Source organism: Sebastes umbrosus, chromosome 3 (genome assembly GCF_015220745.1).
Source record: "Sebastes umbrosus isolate fSebUmb1 chromosome 3, fSebUmb1.pri, whole genome shotgun sequence".
NCBI classification, from domain to species: Eukaryota; Metazoa; Chordata; class Actinopteri; order Perciformes; family Sebastidae; genus Sebastes; species Sebastes umbrosus.
In genome coordinates, this window is record NC_051271.1 from 12,490,561 (window position 1) to 12,506,404 (window position 15,844).

The 15,844-nt window shown below is 43.8% G+C and overlaps 1 protein-coding gene across 9 annotated transcripts in view; it reads right to left on the reverse strand.

The window, feature by feature from the left end:
• Positions 1–15,844, reverse strand: part of slit2 (slit homolog 2 (Drosophila)) — a 112,197-nt gene that overhangs the window by 24,486 nt on the left and 71,867 nt on the right. For 3 of the 9 annotated variants that reach the window (XM_037764831.1, XM_037764833.1, XM_037764839.1), the window contains exons 7-22: positions 15,422–15,493; positions 15,027–15,190; positions 14,884–14,895; positions 14,494–14,632; positions 12,033–12,104; positions 11,813–11,884; positions 8,458–8,529; positions 8,044–8,187; positions 6,765–6,928; positions 6,414–6,437; positions 2,864–3,014; positions 2,657–2,731; positions 2,290–2,433; positions 1,903–2,046; positions 1,642–1,808; positions 846–978 (exon numbers count right to left, since the gene is read on the reverse strand). In XM_037764831.1, the coding sequence (XP_037620759.1) occupies positions 846–978; positions 1,642–1,808; positions 1,903–2,046; positions 2,290–2,433; positions 2,657–2,731; positions 2,864–3,014; positions 6,414–6,437; positions 6,765–6,928; positions 8,044–8,187; positions 8,458–8,529; positions 11,813–11,884; positions 12,033–12,104; positions 14,494–14,632; positions 14,884–14,895; positions 15,027–15,190; positions 15,422–15,493 (1,749 nt within the window). Of the gene's footprint in view, positions 1–845; positions 979–1,641; positions 1,809–1,902; positions 2,047–2,289; positions 2,434–2,656; positions 2,732–2,863; positions 3,015–5,014; positions 5,033–6,413; positions 6,438–6,764; positions 6,929–8,043; positions 8,188–8,457; positions 8,530–11,812; positions 11,885–12,032; positions 12,105–14,493; positions 14,633–14,883; positions 14,896–15,026; positions 15,191–15,421; positions 15,494–15,844 lie in introns of all 9 variants that reach the window. The other 6 variants (XM_037764834.1, XM_037764837.1, XM_037764836.1 and 3 more) reach the window with 4 other exon arrangements.

Below are 15,844 nucleotides of genomic sequence, written 5' to 3' on the forward strand. Positions count from 1 at the left end.
TTATTATCTATCTGGTACTACATTATCTACATGAATGCAAATCATCACTGTTGAAAAATAGAAATCATGTATCTCCAAATTTGAATTTAAAATTTTCCAAATTACCGATCAACTAACCTTTTGTTTATGGGTTGAGAAAATGTTCATACTTCTTAAGCTACATAAACCATTTAAAACACCATTGCATTGTTTGAAAAATGCATTGTCACAAAGGTAGAAAAAGAGACTTGTTTTTGTTAAAGATATGATATGCAACAATTTGCTAAAAAACAATGTTTAGACTGAAAATAATCCCTTTCAATCACCACTTATGCCCCACTAAAAGTGTGTTGCAGTGTCTGTTTCTGCAGAGACCCTGCAGCCCGCTGCCTGGCTTTTTTCTTTTCTTCTTATTTTGCTTTACTCGGGACGTGTCTTGGCGTCTGCAAACAGCCTTTATGCCCCACATGGGGGTGCAACCCGCAGCCAATAACAGCACGCGGGGTGTGAAGCCCGTTCAGGTGGTCAAATATCACTGCTTTGTCTCGCCCCTCTGCTTCTGACACCGAGGCACTTTAACTTAGATACAAAACGTCCGTATTTGGTGGATGAGAACGGGTTTGTTACATCGCTGTGAGTTCCCCAGTCTCTCCTCTGCTGTGTGCTGCTATCGGTGTGTCAGTTTGACCGAGGCACACACACCAGGCAGAAAGGACATCCTGCTGTTCGGCTGCACTCATTCAAAATCCGGCAACTCGGCAACAACTTGTCTGAGATTCAGTAAGGCTGCAATGTATAAAATGGGACCCCTTGCAATTGTCAAACCAGTTAGATTGTACTAAATGATGTGTTGGTCTCTCACTCACAGTTCAGTGGTCTCTTTGGGCAGGCCTTTGGGCAGCGTGGTGAGGCCCTTGTTGCTGCAGCGCACAACCGTGTCCAGACATGAACACTCTGCTGGACATCTCAGCACCGGAGAGCAGCTGTTCTCATCGTTACCTGATGAGAGATGGATGGAGTGGTGGAGAGGGGAGGTGGGATGATGATAGAAAAGTGGGGATGAAAAATAAAAACAAAATTTGTCAGGGCTGCAGATGTTGTATAGAAGGGTGCAAGAAAATATCGCGAGTATCACGATATAATGTTTTGTGATACTGAATCGATTCTCCAAAACACTATACATTTTTAATAAACCTTTTAAAAATCTGACGGCCCAGCCGCTATTCTGTCTTTCAGAGGTTGTAGTGGGCTCAGTCTTAAAGCCAGAGGGAAGTTACTGGCATCATATGAAACAAGAAAACCTGAGGAATGTCATGTCATACTAGCTTGTCGAGAAGAACGCTAAATAACGCTTCAAAAGTTACGCAAAATTTTGGCGAGGAAAAACTGGCATGGCAATTTTCAAAGGGTTCCCTTGACCTTCGACCTCAATATATGTGAATGAAAATGGGTTTTATGGGTACATACATGTCTCCCCTTCACAGACATGAAGATAAACATTAAGCTAATCACATGCAGTTTGGGACAAAAAACATGCAGTTTCTTGAATCCAGTATAAATGTGTTATTTTCATCTATTCTAAATTGTTGTACTTCTGGTGTTTTCTTTGTACTAGTTCTCCTAATAGTGCCATGCGTAAAGTGTAAATCTGCTCCTTCTTACCATCTTCACAGGCAAAGTCCTGGACAGCTACATCCTGGATGGGGATCTCCTTCAAGAAATACGGACTCTGGCAGCGAGGGTTACCGGTGACGATGCGTTTCCTCCTCAACCAATCACCGAGCCACGCCAGGTGACAGTTACAGTTGAAGGGATTGGCCAGAAGGTTGCTGGAGAACAAAGAGAGGAGTTGAAAGCTTTTTGTGTGCGTGTGTTTTTGAACATTTGTAATGTGTGTGTGTGTGTGTGTGTGTGTGTACTCACAGTGTGGACAGGGAGTGCAACGTGTCGAAAGCGCCGGGGTTCATGGAGGTGATCTGGTTGTCGTAGAGCGACAGGAGACGCACTGAGCTCAGCCCCACGAAGCTGCTGTTACTCACGCAGCTGATACGGTTACTCCTCAACATACTGCTCACAAACACACACACACATGCACAGACAGGCACATAAGATTAAATATACTGTGTTATTTAATAATTTAATAAAAATAGATATATTCATGATAATATAAACCTGTGAATTATGCATGCTCACATAAATGTTTGCGTGAACATTGTCACCGTATGTGAGAGCATATTTGAATAGTGCACGCATATTTGATACAATAATATGCATATGCATTTAAGTAACTGTGTGTGTGTGTGTACCCACAGTGTGCGGAGGCCACCGAGTCCCTTCAGCATGCGGTGGTGTATGTTCTCCAGTCTGTTGGAGGTCAGAATCAACTCATTGACCCCCGAGGCTCCTTCAAACGTCCCCTCTTCTATGTCAGTGATACGGTTATTGCTCAGGTTACTGCAGGAGCATGAAAGAGGAGGACAAAGACAGTAAGAGGGAGTAGTAGTAGGAGTAGGAGTAGAAGGGGGTAAGGTATATAGAGAGAAATACACATGGTTCACTTTGATTTCTTTGTCAACACGAGTACAATCATAGCTTTCTCTGTGTGACCTGAGTATGACTTCCTGACAACCACATGTGACTCTTTGTTCCCGTTACGTTTGCAACATGTCTGACTCACATCTTCCTCAGCTGAGGCAACTTTTTGAAGATCCCTGTCGCCTCGAGCACAGTGAATTCATTGTTGTTCAGACGCCTAGGAACAGAGAAGAGAAGAGGTGGTCAGAGACAAAGAGACGGAGACAGAGATGGAGGAGGAGATCAAGGCCGAAGCGAGGTTTCCTCCATACCACACACTTTGTAGTAAAAAAAATACAGAGTGACTCACAGTTCGGCGGTGTACTGGGGGATGTGATCTGGTATTTTGGTGAGTTTCTGGTTGGAGCAGTCGACCGTGGTGCCCTCACAACGGCACTTCTCGGGGCAGGCCAAGTCGGCGAAGCAGTCCCCTCCTAGCTTACTGCGGTAATCCTCAGTACCTGATCACAATCACAAGCACAACATCAACAAATGCCCTCGTTGTGCAAAAGTCGAACCCCAGCGTTTACTGGTACCGGTTCCCACAAACACAAACAGCGGATGGCCAGACTGAAGGGTTGTGATACAATGGAAGAATTTGGACAGTGCAGAGGGGCGGTGCTGCTTTTGTTTGGAGGGGAACTTGTCAAAATGAACCAAATGTGTTTGAAAAAACATTGATGATTATGATCATATGCAACATTTCCCATGAGCATTACTTCAAAATGCTGCATGTGTATCACAAGTTCACAAGACACACAAACTGTCAACACATGTGCACACACACACACACACACACACACACACACACACACACACGCACGCATCCACACAACCATGTTGGAGTTTTTCAGTCCTGTCAGATTACGGAGCAACTGTTAGTGTTAGAAACCACAGCACAAACAAGATGGCATCAAAATTTAGATCATAGTAGAAAAATGCACACAAACATCTATCATACTGTGTACACACACACACACACACGCTCACACACACACACACACACACACAGGGGTTGACAGGAGATTGCTGTCTCTTGCGTCGTGGCCATGCTGTAGGGTTTTGCAGGGCCGTTCCATGGTGCTTGACAGAACCATGTTCCACTATAGGAACCTGGCAGCCACATGGTTAGATCAAGCACAAAGGAACAACCTGCTGACTGACTGCTCCTCCGCTGGAACACAGGGGCGGGAAGGACAGAGGGAAGAGGGGAGGAGGAGAGAGGAAAGGAGTAGGAAAGTGGGTAGAGGAGAGGAGGAGAGGAGGAGAGGAGAGGAGAGGAGAGGAAAGAACAAGAAGGAGAGGAGAGGAGAGGAGAGGAGAGGATGAGGTTGATGTGAGAGGATGAGGATGAGGATGAGGATGAATATGAGGTGAGAGGAAAGGACAAGAAGGAGAGGGGATGAGGTGAGAGGAGAGGATGAGGATGTGGATGAGGTGAGAGGAGAGGAAAAGACGAGAAGGAGAGGAGAGGACTGGATGAGGATGAGGTGAGAGGAGAGGAGTGGATAAGAAGGAGAGGAGAGGATGAGGTGAGAGGAGGTGAGAGGAGGTGAGAGGAGAGGAGATGAGAGGATAGGAGAGGAGAGGAGAGGAGAGAAAGAGAGGAGAGAGAGAGAGGAGAAGGAGAAGGAGAAGGAGTAGGAGAAGGAGAGAAGGAGAGGATGAGGTGAGAGGAGAGAGGAGAAGAAGGGAGAGGGAAGGAGAGGACAAAAAGGAGAGGAGAGGTGTAATGTGGAGAAGAGAGGAGAAGAATGGAGTGAGAGAAGAGGGGAGAGAAAAGGGTGAGAAGGAAAGAAGAGAAGGGGAAAAGAAAATGTTGAGAGGAGGTAAGGTAAAAATAATAAGAGGAAGAATCCAGGGGGAGAAAGATGGAAAGATGAGGGATGAGAAGCAGGAGAAAGACAGAGCCGTCTGGCTTGAAGAAATGTATCACATGGAATGAAGAGAGAAGAGGAGCAATAATAAGGAGGAAGAGGAGGAGGAGAGGAGGAGGGGAAGAGAACAAGATCAGACGGGGTGGAAAGTACAGTAAAGAAATAGCAGGGGAAGTAGACTGAAACATCTAAAGACATCTAAACTCACAGACGTAACACAGGAGAGCAGGAACAGAGCAGCAGCTACAGAGGAGTGGGAGGAGAGTTACAGCAGCACTGAAGGCAAGAGACTTCTAGGAACACACTCACACACTCACACATGTACATGTATACCTACAAACACACACACACACACGAACAGCATGAAGAGAAAAAAAATACACAAACCCTTGTGTAATAAAATGTAAATCGCATGAATATTCATTTTGTTGTTGTTTGTAAACAGACAAGAGGAGTCACAGGGGGGGTCAAAGGTCACTGTGGGTGGTAGAGGTCAAAGGTCAGAGGCCGGCTCAGAGGACGAGAGGTGAGGGATTCGGAGTTGACGCAAGAATCGTGTGTTTGTGTGTGTGTGTGTTACTTACAGCTGACATGGTGTACTCCTGAGTGTGTGAGAGAGGCAGTAGGAGAAAGAAGAAGGGATTTCACTCGTTTATTTGAACAGGAGGGAAAAAAAGGGGTGAAATCTGAGAAAAAAAATGCTGCAATTTTTTCGTGTTCAGTCGTCAGGCAGTGATTCATTTAAAGGGGTGACGACACGTGAATAGTGAGAATCGTGCCGGCATAACAGGACATTTGGTGGGTGCTTTCATCCAACACACATCTTTTGCTTGAAGCACGACTGATTCCAACTTGTTTTGAGGGAGGATCGCGAGATGACAAAAAGCACACATAAATGTGCCGTGCTGATGAACAATAAAATTTATCCTGCTCTAAACACTCAGAAGTGCAAAAACACATTATTTTGTTGTGTATTCTTTGACATCAATCACTTCAGTTCGATCTCCACAAGACTAAAACCAGAAATGGTTGGAGGGATAAAACTGGAATTAAAAGAGTTTTTGTTCAAACAGAAATATACGAGATAGGATCCGAAATAATACAGCGTGAAATAGGGGACATGATGCAAATTAAACTAGAGGCTTTTAGATGTACTGATCCAAGGCGCGATACCAAGGTTGTTCCACAGAATAAAACACATGTTTATTCAACTTTTCAACCGCAAATGTTCTTAAATTATTCAGCTTTGCCGCGTATGTGCTATCTGGGCTTTGAAACCTCTGTCCCCCCGGTGAGTTAATGACTGCAGCGAGCACACACACATTCACACACACACTCGCTCTCATCCAACACACACCATGCCTCCTCTGTGTGCTGCTGTGGTAATGACCGCCTTTAGCCGTGCTACTGATCTCATATGCATATCTGATTTACATATTTCCCAGCGCCCCTCTGAGCATGGTAACTGCGTGACCTTTTGATGTTCTGCAGTGGGCGAAACAGACACAGATGCTCGCGGACACACGCTCATACATTAGCTATCATTAGATGTGGTAAGAAGTGAGGAGGACTAGTATTAAATATAGTCTCTGTGATCGCTGCACCAATACACTTTCATTTATACAGAGTCTCACATTGAGTGCTCAGGCTGACAGCGGCCCGAGCTTGTTAATTTGACTGTTTTCCTACCTCTATCGTCAAGGTTACGGTTACCATCGAAAACCCAGTGCAAGGACAAGAGTGTGATTATCTGGTGCCTGGTTAGACGTGATGCATTACCATGTACGTTAGACCATTAAAAGAAATGTCTTGGCATTCAAAAGGTGTCAGTCAAGGCAAGTCACTCACACAAGTGTTGAGAGTGTGTGTGAGCGTGCAGCATCCGCCGTGATGGACCAAATAGTGTCTTACACACACACAAGCACACAAGCACACACACACACACACACACACACACACACACACATGCTCGATGTACAATACCTGGGATGAAATACTGTTCTCTAGCTAATGGAGAGACAGAGACAGAGAGAGTGAAAGTGAAAAACAGCAAAATAACAAAAGGCTAGTCTAAAAGAAAGCACTCACTGGCTGTGTGTTTGCGTGTGTTTGTGTGTGTGTGTGTGTGTGTGTGTGTGTGTGTGTGTGTGTGGTCAAACGAGAGAGAGAGATGCCAGAAAATGCTGAAAACAGGGAGTTGAGGTTAGTAAAGAGAGGCTGAGGGAAAATCCCAGCAGGAAGACACAGAATGAGAACACAGGACAGTGAATTAATTTGAATATCATGTGCAGGAGTCTGTACATGTGAGAGAAACAACGCCGCGCGTGTTCATACCTGAGCAGCGGAACTTCTTGCTCTTGATTTGGCCGATTCGTTTGTTGGCGAGCCGTCGGGGGCTGGTGCAGCGGGCGCCGCTTGTCTCGATGGGATTGTCCTGCAGGTAGTCTGCCAGCCACTTCAGATGGCAGTCACAGATGAACGGGTTTTGGGCTAAGTGACTGATACACCCACCCACACACACACACACACACACACAGACACATGAACACATGGAGCACACGAAAACACACAAGTGAGCTGTCGGAACAATATACAGTTGTGAACATGTTCTGTTTCTTGAGTGTGGGTATGGACACAGAAAAGAAAACGCGCTTGTGATTGGATGTCAGGTGTGTAACAACTCGAACATTTATTATGGACTCATTTAGAAGACTTCTTTAATGACTTGCAAATGCACATGAGTGTTACTGGGATTAGTAAGGTAACGTAATTACAGAATTTTGAAATGTAATCTCTGAACACGGCGCAAGGTGAGGCAAAGTTCGCAAAGGCGCAAACTGATTTCTGTTAATCTACGGTCCTTAAAGGTGCTAAATACGGGATTCGGAGCATTTCTATTGCCTCTGAACGTCTCTCAACATGGTGACAGTGAGCCGGCTGCTCGCTGTGCAACAGTGCAAACAACAGCAAAAGTGCTGACGGAGCTAACAGTGTTAACCTGGGGGGAACCGGAGGGTGCTGCTACGCTTCCGCGACAATGCCGTTGCTCTGGACAGTGTTAGCAGCTGTAAACGTCGCGCTCACATGCATGAACATGCACTAAAACAATTACAACACACACACAGAGGGAGCGCGACTTCATTCTCTGCTCAGGTAGACATTACTCCACTACATCTTTACATAGCAAATACTTGTTTGCTGCTATATTAATGCTCTGGATATCGAATTTAGCACCTTTAAAGAGTAAAATGTGATTCTTTAAAGGAAAATTCCACCCTTGAATACTTGGACACTGTTTTAAATCGGCCTGTGATGTGCTATGCATTATAGGAGATAGTTTGTGGGAGCACGCTAACAAAACATTTTTGTCTACTGAGACTAAAATCCAAGATGCATTTCAATATTGTTTTTCTAACAATATTTAAGTGTTTTTCTTCAGACTGAATTATTTCCTGCTGCGCTATTCCCAAAATAGTGATTTCTGTTTACGTCTGCAGTTGTTCAGTTGCTGTGATTGCCAGCTACTGCTCAAAATTTCACACTTAGTATGGTCTGTGTGTACACTGAGCTACGTGTGTGTGTGTGTGTGTGTGTGTGTGTGTAGTGTACGTACAGTGTTTGTATGGCTCTTAGCGACGAGAAGGTCCCTTTGGCGATGGTCTGGAGCTTGTTGTCATATAGTGAGAGCAGATTGAGGTTGTGGAGGTCCTGAAATGCGTCCACACGCAGACACGCTATCTTATTAGCATTCAGTAACCTGAAAGAAAGAAGCGACAGAGAGAGAGAGAGAGAGAGAGAGAGAGAGGTGGGGGATGAAGGTTTATCCTGTTATCATTCTTCAACGAGTGTTTCAAATGTTACAGGTCATGGCTTTCAATCACGATGTCTCCACTCTGATGACAATGTTTTAGGTAAGCACTTTTCAGCAGAATATCAATGAGATGTGAATGTGAGCTCTTAGCTGCAGCTCCAACTTTGTGTGTGTGTGTGTGTGTGTGTGTGTGTGTGTGTGTGTGTGCCTACTCACAATAGCTGCAGAGAAAACAGTCCCTCAAACAGTGCTTTGGAAATCTCAGTGATCTTGTTCCCATATAGCACCCTGTGGAGCACAAACACTGCACGAATAAGACCACACATATTATCCAGTAATACTATATTAATATTAACACTCTGCTCATACTGTAAAGAGAGCCAAACCCATTCCCACTACCTTCTGTTCCCCTTTACCAAACATGAAATTAATATTTTGTTAGTGTTCAAAAAAATGCAGGTCCAATTAAACTTTTGACGGTGTGCCAGTGAACGCTGCGTTCATGTCAAATTGCAACAGTCCTTAATTGCAAGCAGCCTGTGGGGTAAAACTGCTGTAATTGTGAGTGTCAGGTGTGAGGAAAGTCTGACAGCTATAATATCTCCAACTTAGAGAACCACAGAAGTGTCCAGATCTGTGGTAAATCACCAGTAGTTACATCTAATTAAAATGCCATATTAACACTAATACAAATTATTTGGTTTCGTTTACTCTCTATATATACACACATATACAATATATAGTCAATCGATTCAAATATTTAATCAAGATTAATCAAATGATTGTCCATAGTTAATCATGATTCATCCCAAATTAATCGCACTGCATTTGAAATGCAAATATATGCATATATTTATTATTGTAAATCAATTAACAACACAAAACAATGACAAATATTGTCCAGAAACCCTCACAGGTACTGTATTTAGCATAAAAAAAAGCTAAAATCATAACATGGCAAACTCAAGCCCAACAGGCAAAAACAGCTGTCAGCGTGTCAGTGTGCTGACTTGACTATGACTTGCCCCAAACTGCATGTGATTATCATAAAGTGGGCATGTCTGTAAAGGGGAGACTCGTGGGTACCCATAGAACCCTTTTTCATTCACATGTATGGAGGTCAGAGGTCAAGGGACCCCTTTGAAAATGGCCATGCCAGTTTTTCCTCGTCAAAATTTAGTAAGTTCGGAGCGTTATTTCATTTAACCTCCTCCTGACATTGTTGGTACCAATGGATTCCTTAGTTTTCTTGTTTCATTTGTTTGTTGTTGTTTCACTCAACCTACAACCTCCAAAAGATTGGCGGCCCGTCGGATTTCTAAGAGGTTAATCGATTCGAATTACAATATGCTGAAAGGTTATTATGGAATTTTTGCCCAATGATGCCAAACAATTGTTGCCTACTGAAGCTTTAAAACACCAATAAAATGCAACCCTGTAAAAACACTGTGCCTTTGCGCCAACATCTGGCTGTATGTAAACACTACGGACATAAATTATTACTAGTTATGAACATGTTTCATCTAAATGTCACAATAAAAACACTCCTCCATAAATCTGGTGTGAGTAATGTACGCTGAGAAACTCTTTTTTATAAATACACCAGATTACACAAACAGGTCAAGGCTGAGATTGCCACTGTCTTACCCAACAAATACCTTAGACGCACACACACACACACACACACACACACACACACTCGGAGAGCTATCAGTCATCTTTACGCTCCACGCTGAGTTGCGCTGTGTATGTAGGCGGTCTAAAGACATGTGTTTTAGATTGTCTTTTATTTCATTGTGCTGAGTGGCTGTCCCTGAGAGACCTGAGGTTGGGAAACACACAACGCGCTTCATTTATGTCTCACACACACATTAGCACGTACTGTTTTACGCCCACCCACACACACACACACACACACACACACACACACACACATGTACAGACATACAGACAGAATCGATGGCTCATTTACATCCTTTCTAACCAAACCCTGACACACAATGAACACACAGTGCAGTTTAATGTGAAAGCCATACTGTATGTGGTGTGTCAGCATGAATGTGTGTGTCCCATTCTCTCTGTGGTGAATGTGTAATGAGGTGGCAGAAGCCTCCATTCAGCAATTCAGCGTTTATGAATTATTGACTTTGGAGAGACGAGACCTTAATATAACTCCTTCATGAAATAAGTCTGCATCCCTCACTCCCTCTCCTGCTCCTCTCTCCGCCTTCCTTCCCAAAGCTTCACACGCAAAGCAGATGGTTCGACCTGAGATTCAGGCCGCAGAGGAGGCCGCAGGAGGCCGACAGCACCACCGTTCTTCGCAAAAGTGCATCTAAAATGTCTTTGCTATACTGCAAATGTGAGGCCACAACTAAGGGATTATTCTAGTTTTCTTAATTTTGGAAATTTAGCCCGTTAGATTTGGCTATTATTTCACCATTAAAATAAGATAAGAAGTCCGACAGGGTAAGAAACATGAGCAGTGAGATGATTGAAAACTAACTTCCATAATGAGTCAAAATTATTATTATTAATACTGACCCTTTGATTAGGAAATAAATTTGAAGGTAGAGCAGGTCGTCCACCAATCAGAAGGTTGTCAGACACATTGTTTAATCCATTTCTCACAATTTTGTATTCTTGGTTTTGGAAAGGCGATAAAGAAGACGCCACCGTCTAAGCTCTTTAAAGGGATAGTTTGGATGTTTGGAGGTGGGGTTGTATGAGGTACATAGTAGGTGTATCATGTTTCACTTTCAGTTCAGTTCCCCGTCAGGAAGGAGAAGGAAAAGGCTGTCTGATGACAAGATTAACGAACAGACAGCAATTTTTTAAGGTGAGCCTTTCTTTTAGGTGGCTATATATTTTTCTGCTGTCCCCGTCCACAGCACTGTATTGCTTTGCTCCATTGTCAGTGCTCTTGTCTATAATGTACTGTACTGGGGGCGTGCCGACCGTCATCTACTGTAAGTAATACACTAATATGGATAAGGACGTCATACAAACCCACTTCAAAACACCCAAACTATCCCTTTAAATGCAGAGCATAGAGTCCCGTGTTACAGTTGCTAAGCAATAGTTTTGAAATTCTTGTTTGGTGGACGGGTTTAGCGAACAGCGAGTCAGTTATTACCAAACCATCACAATATACAGACTGACTTCCTGGTTCAACTTGACATACTTGCCTGTAGTTTTGCCGTGTCATGAGGGATCATTCCAGATGTGCTCACTTTTGTTTTTTCCTCCAATTAAAGTGGTTTAGATAATTTGGCTTATTTTGGCTTGTCTAAAACCTGTCTGATTGTCTGACTGTGTTTCTTCTTGCTTGCTTTGTTTTAACAATGTTAATGTGTTCCCAGATCTCAGAACTTAACTTGGTGAGTACAGCTTTAACATAACAGACAAAAGGGATGGCTAAAACTACAAAAAACACGTTAAGATAAACAACAATCTTTAAGGTGGGCTAAGCAGTGAGACGGTAGCTATTCCTCGTGAGATTCAGAGGGCCTCGTTGTGGTGCTTTGTGTGTAAACTGCATCTTAATACAAACATATCACACAGTACTCACAGAGAGTTGAGGGAGCGCAGACCTTGGAAGGCGTCCGCGGCCAACTCTGATATCTGGTTGTTACTCAAGTCTCTGTGAAGAACAGATCCAAAGAAAAAGGAAACAAGAGAGAGAGAGAGAGTCAGTGAGGGAGAGAAGTGAAACACAGAGGTCAACACAAACAGAAAGAGAAGTATTTGTGGATGGTTGACAGGGTGCACAATACTCCTCATCTACTCACATCCTGCGCAGCTTCTTATAAGGAGAAAAGGCTCCAGCTGGGATCACCTTGATGGCGTTCTGCTCCAGTCGTCTGGAACCAAACATACACACAGACCATTGAGGAGCGACATTAACATTCGCCTATCGCTGAGCTATCTCTGCTGTATCGTTGCTCATTCCCGCGGGGCTCTGGCTGAGGGGAACATTCCCAGATAAGGCCGCTGCCTTTGATGACCGTTGCCAAAGTCTGTCACATTTCTCTGATCTTTTGCCCTCTTTAACATGTGTACAGTCAGACACACAAGCACACACCCTGTTAACTATCTGGGCAGTGTTCCATTAAGTGCCGGTCTGACTCTGCGTCAGTCAGGCCCAAACAAACCGAGCCAGGCCAGAAGAGAGAAAGAGAGTGGGAGGGGGCAAACAGAAAGAGAAAACAGAACCAAACAACCGTTCTCTAAACATCTCACATGTTCAGTCACCGTGACGAGGAAGGCCGTGGAGCATGATTTGCAAACCAACCATTCGATTGTGAAACATTTCCCTTAAATGAGTTTGTTTTTCATTTGCTGTTCTCTTCTGTTCAGCTCCCCTCCAGTCCTTTATTCATTACCAACATGTTTGAATGCTCACACAGGAGGATTGTATTGTATTGTCCTCTAATGTATTAAATTTTTAAGGTCATTTGGGGAACGTTCAAGTCAAGTCTCAAGTCAATCGAGCAGCAGGGTTGGGGTGTAAATCACAAGTTTCATCACGATACGATATATTGATTTTTTGGACAACAATACGATATTTGCTGATATCACAAAGTCTGCCACGATACAATTTTGATTTAATTCAGGTTCCTAAGTTTGCGACGATAAGATATATGCCTGTTTAACATAATCAGTTACATTTATATCAACTCATGAAAAGCAAGTAAAATATGATTTGACAATTTTATTACTGGGCTCTGCAGGAAGGAGGTGCGCTTGGATGGAAATGGTGGAGCAGAAGTGCCATGGGAATTTCAAAATAAAGACTTAATTTAAAGATGATATGTATCAATGTTTTCACTTTGTATCAATACTATTCGATCGTTGATCATTGAATCGATATATCGATCCAGATTAATGTAGCGTTTCATGCCTATAGCAAGTGTCAAATTTTGACAAAGCAGGTCTCAAGACAAGTCTAAAATCGATTGAGACAAATCCAAGTCGACTCTCAAAACCTTGTCAAAGCTAATCTCCAGTCAATTGTCAAGTCAATTTCAGACAAGTCCAAGTCAAGTTGAAATCAATCGAGACAAGTCTAGTCAAATCTCAAGTCTAGTCGAAGCATGTCTCATGCCAAGTCTCAAATCAGTCAAGACAAATCCAAGTTAAGTCGAAAATCAACCGACACAGTCCAAGTCAAGACTCAAAGTTTTGCCAAAGCAGGTCTAAAGTTAGGTCTCAAATCAAATGAGACAAGTCCGAGTCAAGTCAGCGGGTTGTGAACTAGTCGCAGCTTTGGTGGTTCGATCTTCAGCTCCTTCTGTCCACATGTCCTAGTGTCTTCGCCAGCGCATTGCATGGTAGCTCTGCTGCCATCAGTGTGAGTGTGAATCGATGGCAAATTGTAAAGCCCTTTGTCCGCTGAGATAGAAAGGTGCTGTGTAAGTGTAAGTCCATTTAGAATTTTTCAGTGGAGGTTTCAAGTCAGAAACAAATGAGACAGGTCCAAGTCAAGTCTTTTCAAAGCAGGTTTTGTGTTAGGTCTTAAAGTCAATCGAGAAGTCACAAGTCTTCTTGAACAAGGCGCTTACCACCAGAATGACATCATTTGAACATTTTCCATTCGAAGCTTTGTTAAACTGTTTTATTTTACATAGCTGAATCTACAGTAATTCCTTTCAATGGTTAGACCTAGTATTTAAATGTTCAAGATGTGAGGCTGTGCAAGGCCTGCCTAACGCTGTTATTTATTATTTTTCCAGGATTTTACCAGAACTTGAGGCTTGAATTTTTTTGCTCACAAGTCAAGTCTCATGTAAGTCAAATCTCAGAGCAGTCTCGTCCAAGTCACGTCTAGAGTCGTCATTTTTGAGACTTTAGTTGAGTCTCGAGTCTGCGGCTCTGCTTGGTACCTTGTCACTTTAAATCTGCTGGCTATATGTTCTTGATGCCCCCCTTCAGATAGAGATGTGATTAGTCTTGTCCTTCACATTAATCTTTCGATTCTGCCTCCCTCATCCCTTTATTATTTTCTTAAGCAGGGAAGAGCTGCATGACCAGGCTTTCTCATTTCACAGACATGTGGTTTTATTCCACTGCACAGGGAGAAAGAGAAGTAGTGAAACAGAGAGGTGGAAAGAGGCAAAGAAGGAAAACGGAGAGAGAAAGAGCAACAGAAATATCACTGCACCGAGAATGGAGTGCAGGAGTTTGGATGCAAGAGCGCACGTAGAGTAAAGCAAGTGTGTGTGTGTGTGTACTTATATGTGTGTGACTTACATCTCAGTGATGGTTTCGGGCAGGTTGGTGGGTATTTCTGTCAGTCCCTTCCCTCTGCAGTCCACAATGTTGTTGCTGCAGGTGCAGGATTCTGGGCACTGTAACACACTGCAGGAGGAAGATGATGACGACTGGTGACCTACACAGAGACAGAGGGCCAATATTATCCATGGGTAATAGCTATGCTTTGTGTTAATCCCAAAGGCGAACGATGTGGAAGCTGACAGGAAACAAAGTGTGAGAGAACGAGAGAGATGCTGTCCCTAAATGTGACATTGACCTTGTCTATCTATTATTTTTAATCTTGTGCTCTGAATAAAATTGCATATTTCAGTAAGTGCAGTGCGTGGGGGTTAGAGCCAAGCCATGCAATGGAAGATGAGTACTTGCCTTCGTCCTCATCTTGAAAAGCATGAGCAAAAGACAGTAAGAAAAAGCAAAACGAGACAAAGATGGGTTTGCTACTGTAAAAAAACAGCAAGCAGATGTAAGTCTCAAAATAGACAACAGAGCAAACAGTCAACTGGACCTACCTGTGCAGGCGAACTCCTTCTTCTGCACCTCAGCCACGTTGTGCCCCCTCAAGTGCGGCGGGGCCATGCATTGTGTGTAAAGACCCAGACGGGGGCGCTGTCGCAGCCACTCTGACAGCCAGGCCACGTGGCAGTCACACTGCAGGTTGTTGGAGTGCAGGCGACTGGAGGTGGGAGGGAGGAGAGGAGGGGATGTGGCGATAACAAGAAAGGAGGGGACGAGGAGGGGGGGGAAGGAGAGGAGAAATAATAGATTTGAGGACAGGGGAGACAAGAGCAGGGAGGGTGGAGGTGCAAGTACAGATCGATCAATCAATTGTACAAACAGGCACAGATGAGAGGGATCCTTCCCATCGGGCGGTAATGTGCACCAAATACTCGGCTGTGCCACTTACAAGGTCCTGAGCTTCGGCATGTGGTTGAAACTGGCCACAGACAGCCGGCTGATGTTGTTGTTGTTGAGGGTGCTGAGGAGAGAAAAGAGCAGAAAACACAACGCCGTATAGATTCATCGGACTCTTCTGCAGTCACAGACACAGAGAAGTGGCTTAGTCAGCTTAGACAGTAGGGTGTGGAAGTTGGGACTCCGCTGAGTGTAATGTAATCAGTGTCATTTTTAACTCTGACAACAAAACTGTTTTTTCAATTAAGTCTTGATAACGGCAAGATTTCTCTGTCAAGTCTACCTGCTAACTAGCTCTCTTATCGGGCCAAGATGGCACCGCGTAGGTGGCGGCTTGTTGCAGCAGCTCCTGGTGTGTGTGTTGCGATTTCTATCTATCTATCTATCTATCTATCTATCTATCTATCTATCTATC